Source organism: Lathamus discolor, chromosome 16 (genome assembly GCF_037157495.1).
Source record: "Lathamus discolor isolate bLatDis1 chromosome 16, bLatDis1.hap1, whole genome shotgun sequence".
NCBI lineage: Eukaryota > Metazoa > Chordata > Aves > Psittaciformes > Psittacidae > Lathamus > Lathamus discolor.
Genome location: NC_088899.1, coordinates 6,555,606 through 6,569,616, shown reverse-complemented (window position 1 = coordinate 6,569,616; position 14,011 = coordinate 6,555,606). Strand labels below are relative to the sequence as shown.

At 46.6% G+C, this 14,011-nt stretch overlaps 1 protein-coding gene and 1 long non-coding RNA gene across 2 annotated transcripts in view; both read left to right on the top strand.

Moving 5' to 3' along the window:
- The window catches only part of CAMTA1 (calmodulin binding transcription activator 1), a 224,518-nt gene that overhangs the window by 9,415 nt on the left and 201,092 nt on the right, over positions 1-14,011 (top strand). The window contains exon 2 of the mRNA XM_065696626.1: positions 58-176. Within this exon, the coding sequence (XP_065552698.1) occupies positions 58-176 (119 nt within the window). The remainder of the gene's footprint in view (positions 1-57; positions 177-14,011) is intronic.
- Positions 7,754-11,597, top strand: LOC136022836 (uncharacterized). The gene is made up of 2 exons (XR_010616344.1): positions 7,754-7,839; positions 11,225-11,597. It is a non-coding gene; the product is annotated as an uncharacterized LOC136022836 (long non-coding RNA).

Below are 14,011 nucleotides of genomic sequence, written 5' to 3'. Positions count from 1 at the left end.
CCTGTGGGAATGACCTTTTCTGCTGTGTACACATCACGTCTCTCCTCTTCTTTCCAGATGATCATGGGAACAGCAATGGCAGTCATGTAAAAATCTTTTTACCGAAGAAGCTGCTTGAATGTCTCCCAAAATGTTCAAGTTTACCGAAGGAGAGGCACCGCTGGAACACTAACGAGGTAGTTAAACCTCTTCTTTATCCTTGAACCTACCGGCTTGCTTGATGCTTAGGGATTGGTTCTGGAGTGTGCTGCGTCAGTAACAGAATATGAATTCCCTTGCTCTGGAACCTGTTGTGCAAATAACAAAGCCCTAGTACATGTTGCAAGTGAGCTTTAAACCAATTCGAAGGCAAATGTGGAAGTTGACTACTAGTATAGTAGGAGTCTAGTCCTCGTGTGCGTGAATGTCACTTGTCTCAAAGTCAAATCTTGTATCTTACTGCTGTGACTCAAAACTGTGTCAAATTAGAGAGGTGTTTTGGTAGTGTGTTAAACAAGGTGTTATCTTACTATGCCTAAAGACTTGTGTGCGGAAAGCCGGTGAATGTGCTTTATCCTGGGAGATAACCAGCTGACTCCTGTCTGAGAAGCCTGGTGAGGGACAGGGGACATGTGGAATTGGGCATTACATACAGGAATCCCATTACCCTCAATGGCAGTTTGCACATCTCCTGTTAATGCACCATGGTTAAGTTCACTGAAACTAAACCAAAGTATTTAAAATCCAGGTGTGTGCTCAGGCTGATGTGGAGCTGAAGAACAATCCAGATAACTCTGTGATTCCTGCCCTTGTTCCTGCTGGGCAGCAGGCCTGGAAGTTACACAGCAGCGCCCACAGTGTAGCTGTAGTTTTCGGTAGCACTGTGGGAAATCACTTAGTAACAGAAGCCATCATCTTTGAGGAATTCCTGTAAAACTCCATGTAGTGTGTGCCTGTTGCAGACCAACTGTTCTGGTCCCTCTGATGGAGCGTTTGTGGCATCCAAACATGTTAATAAAAACTGAGTTTACTGACCACCAGTGCCAAGGTGAGCACAGAGTCAGGTATGGATCCGTTCATGTGTGTGTTTGCTGAGTGCAGATCAAACGTGCATCACTTCATATAGGTCTTTTCTAAAGCTGGAATCCTTTCACCCCCCCCCCTTTTTCTGTCTGTAAGTTGAAGTCGAGTATTTTTATCATACCAAGTCCTGTGACAGGATTCATTGGGTCTTTGGGGGAGTTGCTGGCGTTGGCTCTTTTGTGTAGATGGTTTTTGTCTTGGGTCATTCGAATTGAAATGCAAATTGTAGAAAATGTGGGTTGCAATTTATTCCGTGATGGCGTTTATACTAATGGGAACAGAGCACGGAGTAAGAGCGATTCCAGCGGCTCCACAAAATGATGTTTTGACAAAGACAGCTGAGGAAGAAAGCTCCCTGCAGAGGTTTGGCAGAGTGATGCTGCTCCTTGTTATTGGAAACGGCTTGTTGGGTTTTAGTCACATTTCTGTAGTATTTCTGTTGTCCTGGTTTAGAGCATTGTGTTTAGGTTTATACACACGGGCTTTCAGCTTCTCTTTCTGAGCAGTGTTTGGGGCGTGCAGCCTCCCAGAGTGTGGAATGTGGCAAAGGATGTTCATCATGTAGCTGGAGACCTTCATTATTCATGAGCATAATGCAGACAGGAAAGTGGAGGAGCTCGGGAGGTGCATCAGGCCAGGGGGAAGGTCTGGGAGCCTGCCTTCTGCAGGAAGGGCTGGCATTCCAGAGAGGCGAAAAGTGAACTGAGTGGCACTGCTGGAGTCAGCTTGTCTCATACCTGAACTCTAGCTGGGTTGTTTGCTAATAACCCCAGATCACCACTGGCGTGTTAAAATCCAAGACCAGCCCCTTCTGTCCTCCTGGGTGTCAGGTTTGTCACAGCCGTTGGTGTCTGTCCAGAACCTGTCACTGCCCCGCCATGAGGACGAGGAGCTGGGTCTGTACCTGGGTTGTCTCTGGTGCCGCCTCTGCCAGTGTGTGAGGTGTGGGTCACAGTTGCATTATTTAGAAGGAAGAGCCCTTCCTGTGACCAGAGTTTTGGCTTCGTGAGCTCGAAGAGAAAAAAGAGGAAAAAGAAAGAGGCAGAATCTTGTGTCTGGATGAAATCTTGGCAAATCCGTGTTAATTACGGGGGAGGAGGGAGCTAAGCTTACAGATTTATTTCTCTCCCCACCCTCAACCTGAAAGTTTAATTCTGTTCCCTGTTACAAAACTGGAATTTTTCTTAGGGTATAATTGAATAATAATGTTGGACTACATTTCAGAGTCATTCAGAAGGGAATCTGTTTTTTCAGCTGAGTACACAGGTGTTCAGGCTGTGCTGGTGAAGGCACGAGCTGTAAGAAGAAACAGATGTATTTTGTACAGCAGTGCTTCCAGAATCTTTGTGTTAATGCAAACCCACTGGCACCGCTTGTGAGACATCACTGGGGAGGTTTAGTGAAAGAGAGGAAAGAAAGAAAACACATGGAGTAACTTACTGATCTGAGTGTCTGTGACATTGGTATCCTCAAGCCTTCGGACAAACCAGAGTGTCCCATCTTGCAGGGCTTGTTCCTTCCTTTACCAGGGTATCACCATGGAATGCAGCAAATAACTTATTTCTGAGCACTTCCATCTGCATCATGGATCTGTGCTGCTGTGGATCAGGTAATTGGGATGGAGAAAGTGTCCTCTGAGAGTCGGGTAGGTGGTGGTTGACTTTACACTTAGTAAAATAACACAGTGAACAGCGAGAGAAATGGAGCGTTTCCAAATGCTTAGAACACGTTATCAAGGTGTTTGCTTTCCGTCAGCTTGTGCGGTTTTAACTGATATGTTTGATAGAACAAGCTGTCATCTCGTCTTAAATCAAGTTTATAGTGGTTTTATATTTCCTAGAGAAGGAAGCGCTCCTTCTAATTCAGGGTTGTTTTTTTGCATGAGATAGAAAATCATAAGTTTAGCCAAGCAATTTAATTACAGGTGTACATTTTCTGAGGTGCCTGTGAAGGGAACGTGTGCTTATTCTTCTTGCTCTGGGGGGGAGGACACACAGAGGGTTTTCATACAATTCCTCACGTTAGGATAAATCAGTTCATTGCCAGGAAATTCTGCTGCGCTCTTGGGTGGTGCTTGCCCGTTGCTCTGACCACTTTAGTGCTTGTGAATGTGGATCTGGTTTGGATGCAGGAAGTGCATCCTGGGTCTGCTGGGAAGTGACCGGGTTACCTGGGAGCAGCGGTGGGTGCTGGGGCTCAAGGGTGCTGGGGTAACCTTGTTTCCGTACAGCGCTTGCCAGGTGCGGGGTTGCAGCTTTGAGCAGAGCTGCCTTTCATTAATGGAGTTGGCAGCCGCAGTCATTAATCATCCTGGTAAACACTTAATGACACGGGACGAGGAAGAAGAAAAAGTTAAACATCGGAAATGGAAAATGCTACCTAGGGCTTTTGTTTCTGACAGGTTCTGTATTTACAGGCCCTCTTGGGCAAAGCTCAGAATTTCCACTGTAGGAAAGCCAAGTTGTAATTGCTTCGTGTGCTGAGGCTTTTCTGGAGGGGTGAGGCAGCAATGCCCCAGTTCCAGTCTGACATCCAGCATCAACCGACTACATATATTTAGGCTTAGCTATTGCTTGGTACTAGGCAAATAAGTGCAACTACAAAACTGTATGGAGCATTATTTACCTGGGAAGGGATTCCATGATGATGCTGCGCTGGGCACCTTGAGTTGCGTCCTTGCAGTCATCTCCGATGTGCTCTCACAGTTTTGCTTTGCTGGCACAATGGTGACATTCTCCTCTTCTGCTTGACATCGAGCTGTTTCCTGCCTTTTCTCTAAAGCACAGAGAAGATGTTGAAGGTTTGGGGAATTGCCTAGGGGCTGGACTGGTTTGGGAAGCATTCACCCATCCCAGCGGAGAGTGGGTGCAGGGAATGTGTTGTCTGTCACCTGCTACCCCAGTGCTCTCTCAGCCCCAGCAGCTCAGTGGCACAGGCAGCTAGTGACAGGTTTGTTCATCAAAGTACCACTCCAGGTAGGGACCAAGCAGTGTGACCTACTGCTACTTCAATTTGGTGTTTTTAAAATGCTTTAAAGTGCCTTTTAGAATCAACGCCTGTGTCTGGAAACTTAATACACCTATTTGTTTTAAGGCTGCCCTGCACTTTGTGGTGTATTGTGACATTTCCCTATGTTACCAGTTCATCCCTTACTTACTGGGGTACCGTCATGTGTTCTGAGCTCATGGGGCTGGCTGTTGCCATCACCGTAGTCACGGTGAGGAAGTGTCCAGGTCGCAGCATCCTCTCTGCAGCGTGCCAGCAAGATGGCAAAGCTCTTGCAAACAGCAGCGCTCGCTGGTTTCCTGAGGACTGTAAAGTTACTCAGTGTGTTTTGTTTAATGCTTTCCATTAGTCTGGAGTTAATTCCGATGTGTTTCTCTTAAGCGCGGTTTCCTGAAGGCAGAGGCCGCCGGAGCACTTAGAGCTGGAGCCTCCTCGCGACCGCATCGGCTCAGGGATCTCTGCAGAGCAGTGGGAGTATTTAACTCTGACTAATTGTCTGCTGCCCTTGTGATCACAGAGTAGAAAATATTATGGTGCTGATGGGGAATGCTGTTATTAGAAGTTTGTTGCTCCACTCCTGGCACACTGGGTTACTGTTGGGTTTTGCTGAGCTGGGGCTGGAACACGTTAACATAAGGGTTTGTGGGGGCAAGTGCCTTTCCCACATCCCACCCGGGTTTGTCATGAGCTCGCTGGGTGCTTGCTGCACCAGCTTTGGGTACCGCACTTCCCAAAGCATGTCCGTCCTCACAGCTGTCAGCAGAGATGCAGGAAAACCCAGGTTCTTTAGAGCAGAAGAAAAACCTCTGGAAGTGAAATGAGAAGGAAGTAACGCTTACATGTCACTGAGGAGAGCAGAGCTGGGAGTAAACTGTTAGTACACCTGACTGATGCCGTCTGGCAGGCGCGGGCGGCTCTCCTGCGCCCGTGATGATGAGTTAGGGAAGGAGATGGAAATTCCTCTCTAACAGCAGCACTTCATTATGGGTTTATTTTGTGAAATTAATGAAATTCTGCACTTTGCTTAATGCACAAAGCAGGAAATGTGGCGCTGGCTTTGCCGCTGCAGCTTCTCAGCCGGGTTTGCATAATTAGTGACTGTTGTGAGCAGGCTCTGTGGTTCCGCACAATGGGAAGGTTGCCCTTCCTGGCAGTTTGAAACAAGAGCACTGATACCTGCCACGCTGTTTGTGCTCTCAGAAGGGAGATTCCTCATCCTCCCCTTAGGAAAACCCACTTTTTTCCTTCCCTTTTGTCAGTGTTGGGACTGACTCTGTAATTCTGTAATGATAAGTCTGGAAAAAGGGCTGATTTAGCAGTTCTGTGCAGTTGCTGCGACCAGCTGAATCCTGTTAAGCACAGCAGACAGATGAAATGCATTGTTTTGGGTAATGTTCTGCTCTCCTGGTTTGGTGGGGTTGCTTGTTGGTTTTTCTGTATCCCAAATAAATTCAATTGAATGAATTAAATTAACTTCTTGTACACTCAGTGATAGCTAAGGAATCTTAATTAGTTTTAGTTTATTATACACACAGGATAAAATGCTGCCTGTATTTAACTTGGGCTGTTTGATATTAGGAACCTACTGAAATACCTCTGAATACGTTCGATGCTTGCTAGCTGTTGGGTTGGAGCCTCAGCCCTGTTTTGAGCTCCCAGAGCCATGGACTGGTACCGGCTTCATGGTGAATGTGCCTGCACATGGAGATGGAGCCGCCTGTGCTGGTGTTTGGGAAATGGCCGTGCTGGTTCATGTGCTGAGCGGGTGAGGACAGTCTTTGGGATCAGGGATAAAACCTCTTGGGGTTATTGTCATGTCAGGCACCTCTAGGTTCCTGTATGCCAGTGGGTGGGCAGGTGGGTCCATGTGCCTGCTCTGTACAAGCATCTCTGAGCACTTTGTCGTCATATATTCAGCACAAGTAAAGCACCAGGCATCATGGATTGCTCTAGGAATGCAGGAGAATAAGGTGGAATATTCTTTCCCTCCAGTCAATTAACCTGGTATGATTTTCCTAACCAACATCGTCTGTTGGGGCTCATCCTTAATGCCACGTGGGTACTCTGAAGTGTAGTATCAAAAGAGAACATGGAATCTGGTGTAGGGGGAATCAGAAGCTGGAGTTACCAGCCATGCAAAGCCTTCTTCAAACATGAGGGAGTCAGCAGAGTGCACTAACTTGGTGATTATTGAGCTGGTCATCTCCAGAACACCTCCAGCAATGGTGGGTACCGCTGCATGGTATGTTTGGTTCTCTGCCTTGCCCAGCGCTGAGTAAAACACTCGCTGCTGTGTTGCACGAGTTGTACTTTGTGCTGCATTTTACAAGGGAAATGCTACAGCAAAGTCAATTTGCAAAGTCAGTTTTAGTGTCTCTCTGCGAGGGGCTGGTGTGTATAAACACAAATGAATTGGTCTCTGGTCAAATGAATGGGAACTGAGGATATTGTATTTTGTCAGTGGTTGAAATCCCGTCTTCTTGGTCTCGTGTTTGCTGCTTCCAGGGGTGGCTGTTCCATTTTGGTGAGAAAAATTGGGATTTAGAGAGAAAAGAAAAACTGGATATGGAGGAAAAATCAGTGCCAATAAAAGCAAAGATTTTATGTAGGATAGAACTGAACAAAAAGGACTGAGTGAAATGGATTTGTGTTCTGCAAAGGCAGTGGGTGCTGGGGAACAAGGGTTTCCAAATTGCTTTCCTTCAGAATGAGTTGCCTCCAGACCTGTTGTGTAACCCTTGATTCATGGATCAGCCTCGGCACGCGGGTGAAGTAACAGAGAAAAGCTGGATTTTGGGCTCGGGTCACAAAACCTGGAATTGAGAAATGTTGGGAATAATGGCAAGAACTTAGGTGTAACTCCAGCATGTGGCGGTGACTTCAGCAGGAGAGTTTTGAACGCTGCTGCTGCTGGGGATGTTACAACCGCAGAACTGGCTGTGGTACCGGTATGTTGGGTGTGAGATGCCGTGTGTTCTGTGGGAACATGTGCAGGCAGGTCCCATCCCTTCCCCTCTGAACACAGGGGTTTGCTGTCGCTTGGTGGCTGCTTTGCCTTAGGACACAGTTTTGGGGGGTGGTTTGTTTCTTGCCTTTGAGCTTGAAGCTGGTTTTGCCCAGATGAGAGATTCCCAGAGCTGAATGCCTTGGCTGGCAGGGAAGAGACACCAGAGTGAGGAGGGATGTGGTGCCCTTGGTGCTTGTCTCTTCCTAAAGTTATCTGATGTAAATATGACGCGCTCTGCATAAATTTAGGATAGATAATTGACTGCATCTCGCTTGGAAATGGGTACCAAAGGTTGTTTTATAGCTTGTGTGTAATTGAAATTCCAGGAGGAAAGGCCTTTGTCTCGGTAACCACATTTGAATTACTTTTTTATTGTAGCTTTAAACCCGTGCGTTGGGATGCTTGGGGTTGGTGCGCGTGGGGGGCAATAGCTGCAGGGACAGAGAAAAAGGCAAGAGCAAGGAATGCAGCGGTGGTGTCCTGACCCGAGCAGCGGTCCCCTGCCCTGGTGTGGAGGTGCAAAACCTTCCCCAGGCAGGTTACAACCCAGTAAACCAGGATAAGATGCAAGACGTCGGGGGGGCTGACGGCGCTGCCGGGGGCTGTGTGTGGTGCGAGAGCTGTGATGTGCTTCCATAGAAGGTTCGAGTTGTACTCACTGAAGCTCCTTTGTTTTGCAGAGATCTTGATGCAGACGCCCTTTTGGATTTCTTTTTAATAATGTGTGACCCTTCACCTTTGATCCCCTGACCTGCATTACTTTGGTAACCATTTCATTTTTTTAATTTCATTTCATTTTTAATTTTTGGTGTGCAAGCTGTTAACATTTCATCGTTTTAAACTGTAGTGTTCTGTGACCTCCCCAAAGGTCTCTCTTAGTTTTTCTTTTGGAAGCTCTGTAATGTTGGCTTTTCTTGAATAAAAACCTATTTCAGTTGTTAAAATAAAGTATGTCATTTCCATTGGCTTTTGTTTCTTTTAAGTTGAACTGTGTCTTTGTTTCCTGTTTATTACCTTATTTTTGACCTGTGTTCTCCCAGTACTTTTATTTTGATGTTTCTGTACATCTTCGGTTTTCATTTGTATTTCTCTGCTGTTCTTTTGGTCAGTCAAACATCTGCTGTCCCCCCCTCCACTGCCCAGCCACGTCTTGATGGCTCAGAGAAATAAAGGGAGCGTTTAAGATGCTCTTGTGACTAGGAAATACTCTTTACTTGTTCCCTGCCCTGAAGATAACTTTTCCTGACCATCAGCTTGAAACGGATAGCCATTTTAATAAAAGGTTAGGCTTTAGACCAAAATGAAAATCTCCATTGAAACTCAATTTACATTTATTTGTACATTAGCACTGAAGCCAAAAGGCACGTTATGGATACTCTGAGCTGTGCTATAAGCACAGTTGTGCTCAGAGCAGCAGTGTTGTGTGTACACGGGGTAGTAAAGCCCCCGAAGTTTAGGAGCTGTTTCTTTCCATTTTCCTATGGAAGGGGTATCAGCACGTAGGGCGGATTTTGGCCAGGTCCCATTTTTGTCTTGTAAATGAACACATGAAACCCACGGAGCACAGCCCACTGAAGTACAGATTATTTTTTAAGTGTCTCATTATTTTATTCTCTAACATTTAATGCTGAAGTTTTAATTGCACACAGATGAAGCTGCTAAATGAGCACTGAAATGGATTTAGGTCTTCTCTGAGCCTTGTTGATGCTTATAAACCTTTATAATGTTCATTAGAGCTACAGATTAAAATGGCAGCGAGCTGTCCATGTGCTCCGTGGCGGCTCCACTGACCCTGCTGGCTGCTGCCTGTGGCCCAAAGCCTGTCCCTGTTCCCGCCTTAGGGATCAGGGGCTGAGATCCTGGGCACTGGGGCTGCACCAGCATCACCAGGGGCTGCTTCGAGAAAAGCATCTTCTAGTTTTAGTTAGCATCCATGCGTGAGAGAATGGTACTTCCAGCACTGATCTTGGCGCTTCAACAGCGAGCTCTCTGTTTTTAGATTGCCCTTGGTTGTGTTTGCAGAGTCACCTGTTAAATAACGTGGCAGGCAGTGTTCCCAAAGTGCTGCTGAGCAGCAGCTCCTCCGTGCTGGGTGTACGTGTCGTTCTGACCCAATGGTTGGGAGTTAACATGGGCGATCACAGCCTGCATCAAGGCTTGAAGCGTTCAGGTGGTCTTTTCCTTTACCCCTCCTGTTCCAAATTTTAGCTCTAAGAGCTTCGTAGGCCTGGAGTCACCACTTCTAGTGTACAAGGCTGCTGCTCCTACATGGAGCATGTTTTGGATAGTTGGGATTTGGCTTTTGCTCTGCTTTTAATGTCAGCCTGAGAGGTGCAATCCTCCAAAGTCACCTCAAGCTATTTCTCCACTTCAGAACTAGTTTTTAAAACCCAATGGAAAAAAGTACTCATTTTGCCCAAGAAAACTCCTTGCAGACTGTTTCCTCCTCCCTGTAACACCCATTTCGCAGCAGCAGCAGCAGTCAGACATGACTTTCGAGGAAAGCAATTTTCAACCCCCTTTTATTTAGACATCTGGAAGCCAAAGGGAATCTCCCTGCTCTGTGCAGAGGGTTGGTGTCAGCTGCCTCCTGCTCCAGCACAGAGCAAGGGGAAGAAAACCCGATGGAGTAAACCTGTCTGATGCTGGGAATTGGAGTCAATAGTATAACAGGGAGGTTAAAAGATGGGTAGAACTTCTTGTTTCAGGAGATTTATCACGTCCATCCCGCCTGCTTTCCATAAGGTAAGCGCTCTTAGCAGTGGAAGTAGTTGGCTTTATCTCCTGAGGTGTCGGGGTGACACAGGCTGGTGCATGCTGCCTTTTCCCTCATCTTTCCAAGTGTTCTGTTAGATGCAGATGGTTATTCACAGAGATCAGTGTAATGAGTACAGATTATTTCTGTTCAGCTATTGCCTGGCCTCCCTGGGTGCTCGGGCTGCTGAGGAGGGAGGAGGTAGAGCCCTTGGAAAGGGAAACAGGAATTGTTCTGTTTCCTGCATAAACAACAGTAAATATTAGTAAGAAAAGCTGCTTAATTTACATGCAGTAGCATTGCCATTTACCCAAGCTTAAAGTCTGCCTTTGGGTGTCTGGTGCAGTAGATAATATCAGCAACAGTTGTCCCTTCTGTGGCAAGGGCTGATGGAGCCTCATTCATTTCACTGAGCTTGTTTTTCACTAAACTAAAATACATGTTTGCTTCAGACACTTAATCAAAGAACTACACAAATGCTGCACAGTGTTGGCAAAGCAAAACATTTGTCTGTTTAAATATTAAGAGAATACTGAGAGATTTGTACTTCCTTACAAGGTTTTTCTGTTATTCAGAGCCAGAATATTGATAACAGCCATTCCGGAAGCAAGTCTTGATTTTGAAATGAATGCAATATCTGCTTCTGCTGGAGGGGTTTCTGTGCTAACCTTAACATAAGCTGATCGCTGAACTGAAATACTTGGCACCTTTACTAGACTTAGAACATTGCATGTCTTGCAGCTCAGGTATTGCAGCCAGGGCTGGATTAACGTTAATCTGTGTGTGCTGTTCATTTCATAGAACAGCGGCACTGCAGCCTGGACTGCTGCAGAAAGCAGCTGGATCGGTCACACAAGCCAGCACTGGGGTTTTATGTTAATAAACTCATCCAGATGTGCAGGATGAAGTGTGCAGGACAGGTCCCCAGTGTGTGCCTGAGGAACCATAGGCTTCTGTACCCGTACACTGAGCAGGGGGGCAGCCGTGCCCCACTCCTGTGCTTTAGGGCTGGTGGCTTCTGGGGAGAACCTTGGAGGGAAGGGGAGGAATGCTGCTGGGTGGATTTCCCAGGCTTGTGGCCCTGCTTGTGCTCTGTGTGTGTATTGTCTGCCAAGTCCTTCAATAATGGAGTTACTGCTCTTGCTTTAATCTTTACGTTCTGGAAATGGGTGAAGGTCTTTGGTTGCTGAAGGGGGGAACCTTCCCTGGCTCCGTCCCGTGCTGCTGCTTTTACTCTGCTTATGGAAGTAGAACTCCTGTAGCCACCAAACCCCTGCGTTTGGCTTCCTGTGTGTGCTGGAGCTTAGGGCCCTCTGCCTGTCCTTGGCTCGTAGCTGCAGACCTTGAGTGAGGAAACATTGGGTGATAAAAATGTGTTTTTATTTCTCCTTCAGGTCTGGCTTGTCTGCTTTTCAGCTCTTCTAGAGATTGGAAATTCCAGTTTGTGTTTGTTTTCTCTGGATTCCTTCCCACAAGACAGAAGTGAATTCAGCATGGATTGTTGGGGAGAGCCTTGGCTGGGAATAAGGATAATTGCAGTCTCTGGCTGTGCCACAGATTTACTGATGATTTCTTTTTAAGTTATTCACCTGCACTGTATCTGTTTCCTCAGCTGTAAAATATGGGTAATTACCTCCATTGTAAAATGTTATGGGGTCTGCTGGTAATTATATGAATGAAGTGCTAATTACAGTGATTATTACTTGGACCTAGTCTAGATCTGGGTGATGTTCCTGTTGTGTTGAACATATGAAACAAATACTACAACTTGTCTCCATTCTTTGCGAGGGGCTGGAGGGGAAGGTGCCGCGACACTGGGATGTGAATCCCTGAGGGAAGCACTGCTGCTTTCCCACCCAATCCATTTCACTTCCCGTCCTCCTCAGTCCTCGTGCGGTAGCGGGGCAGTGGGCTGATGAGAGGCGAAGAAATTACTAATTCAGTGCTTGGATCCACGTGTCATTAGATAACCAGGGTGTGTGCCTTGGCATTCGCTTTCACTCTTGGGGATGTGTAGAAGAAAGCAGATGGGGAGCGGTGCTCTTGGAGATGCCATTGGGTTGGGGCCAGTCTGTGCTACCTGATACCCTCCGTTCCTCTGGAACATCTGACCCTGATGTGGCGAAGGGCTCTCCTTCCAGCTGTGGAGGTTATTTTGCTCCTGGTAAAAGACTGCAGCTTACAAAGCTCTGTTACCAAACATTTTATTTGCCTTTCTCTTCTCCATTTATTTAGGGTGCATTTTCTTGGTAGCTGGGAATAGCTCCACTACCCCTTGAGCGAGGCTGGGGTGTGGGGGAAGAAGTGAAATTCCTTAAGGTGGAAATGGAGTGTTCTCATCCAGAAAACACTGCTGCTGCTCCCTGGATGATGCTCTAGTTTGATGGTAATAGTAGTAAGAAATGTCTTTCCTTCATAAGGATAAGGGGTTCCCACCCAATACCAGCCTTCCCTGGACACAGGGATGCCAGAACCCTTATTCTTGGTTCTTGCTGTGGTTCCTGCCTGCTCTGGGTCCTGCTGGACCAATTCAGCATCAGCATTGGCCTTTCCGTACGCTGGAGGAGCAGCCATGGATCTTGGTAATGTCTTCAGAGGATGGCAGTGAGCTAGATTGAGGTGACAGGCTGAGCAGCGCTTCCTTCCTTGTGGTTTCATCACTGCAGTGACCTGAGGAGGGTTTAGTTCCTGTCCAGGATGACAATGTGGAAAGGCTTTCCAGCAGTGGAAGTACAATCTTTAGTTGCAGTTTTGCACTTGAATATTCCAAAGTCGATGTTCATCTCCGACAGCTTCTTTCTGATTGATCCTACATCAATCTTTGATTTATTCAACGGTATTTCAGTAGTTGGCATGTGAATCCCTTCTAATACTGCTTATTGGCTTGTTGTTCTGTTTGGGGATAACTTTGATTTCAAGTACAGGTTTCTTCTAAGCTTTCTAGGTTTAAAACTTTAAAATCATAACTGAAAGTCCACCAAATACTTGTATTTTACAGCTCTGTAGACGTGGGTACATCTGTACTGGCACGTCCGTCCACTTTTTGGAAAGCAAAATCTTGGTTCATTCCTACAGAAGCATTATCTTTTGATTCAGTATGAGATGCTTCAGAAGTGAATAATGCCATATAAATTTCTTGCACGTTGCACAAGTGAATTGACTTGTGTGTGCTCTGCCAGTCTGGTCTGGTGTGAGGCACGTTAAATTACTGCATAACCTGAAGGATAATCAATAAATCAGAGCTGAGATTTATTCAGCTCTAATTTTACAGTGTTCTTGTGGAAAGTGGGAAGGTGTTTGGTATCTGTGAGATTTCAGTATCTCAGACCTACTCTGAATGCTGTAAATCAATGTTGTAAGTAACATACAAGCTTTATTTCTTTTTAAGTTGATGTTTAGCAACATAATAATTAGAAACTCGAGTTTTCCTCCTCTTAGAAATCAGGGAACCCTTTGGTTTTCACTGCGGTGGCGAAGTGTTGCATAAAACCACTGTAGCTTATGATAAAAATGCTTTCAACTGTCTGAAAGTGTAGCATCACCACAAAAAGCTTTAAAGCAAAGTGATGCCATGGTAAGGTGCTGTAAATGGAGATGTCTCTCGTTTCCAGAGCAGGTTTTAGAACTGACATATACCCCCTTCGGGCGGTGATCGGTGAAGTGGTCCAGGCGCGTTTCTGTTTGTCAGTGGTTACTGCAGGAAAGCCTGCTGTAACATTTTATGATGTATTTAATTACCTGTCGTGCTCGGCTCTGTGAGGCAGCCCGGCAGAGAAACGCCTGGGGTGGATTCAGGATGCTGGAGGAGCACAGCCACATCCTCATGTCAGCCCCATCCCGGCTGGTGGCTGCGGTGCCTTTGGCATCACCCATAACCCGGGGCAGCAGCAGCAGAGGCACGTTGTGCTGCTCATCCCTGCTGGCATCGCTGGAGGAGGAGAATGAGGGTTTCCTTGTGCGCCCCATCTCTAGCTGCCCCCGTCTCTGTACGGACGCAGAATCCCCACAGGAGGGTGCTGTGAAGGCATTTAATGTGCGTAGTTTGCAGGGAAGAGCCGAGCGGCGATTATAGGGAAGCGGGATTGATGTGGTTGGGTGAGGGCAGCGTGAGCTGTCCCACGAGGATGCAAGTGGCCGGTGCTGATGCTCACTTGCGTCACCCTCACCTGCGAGCTCCTGTG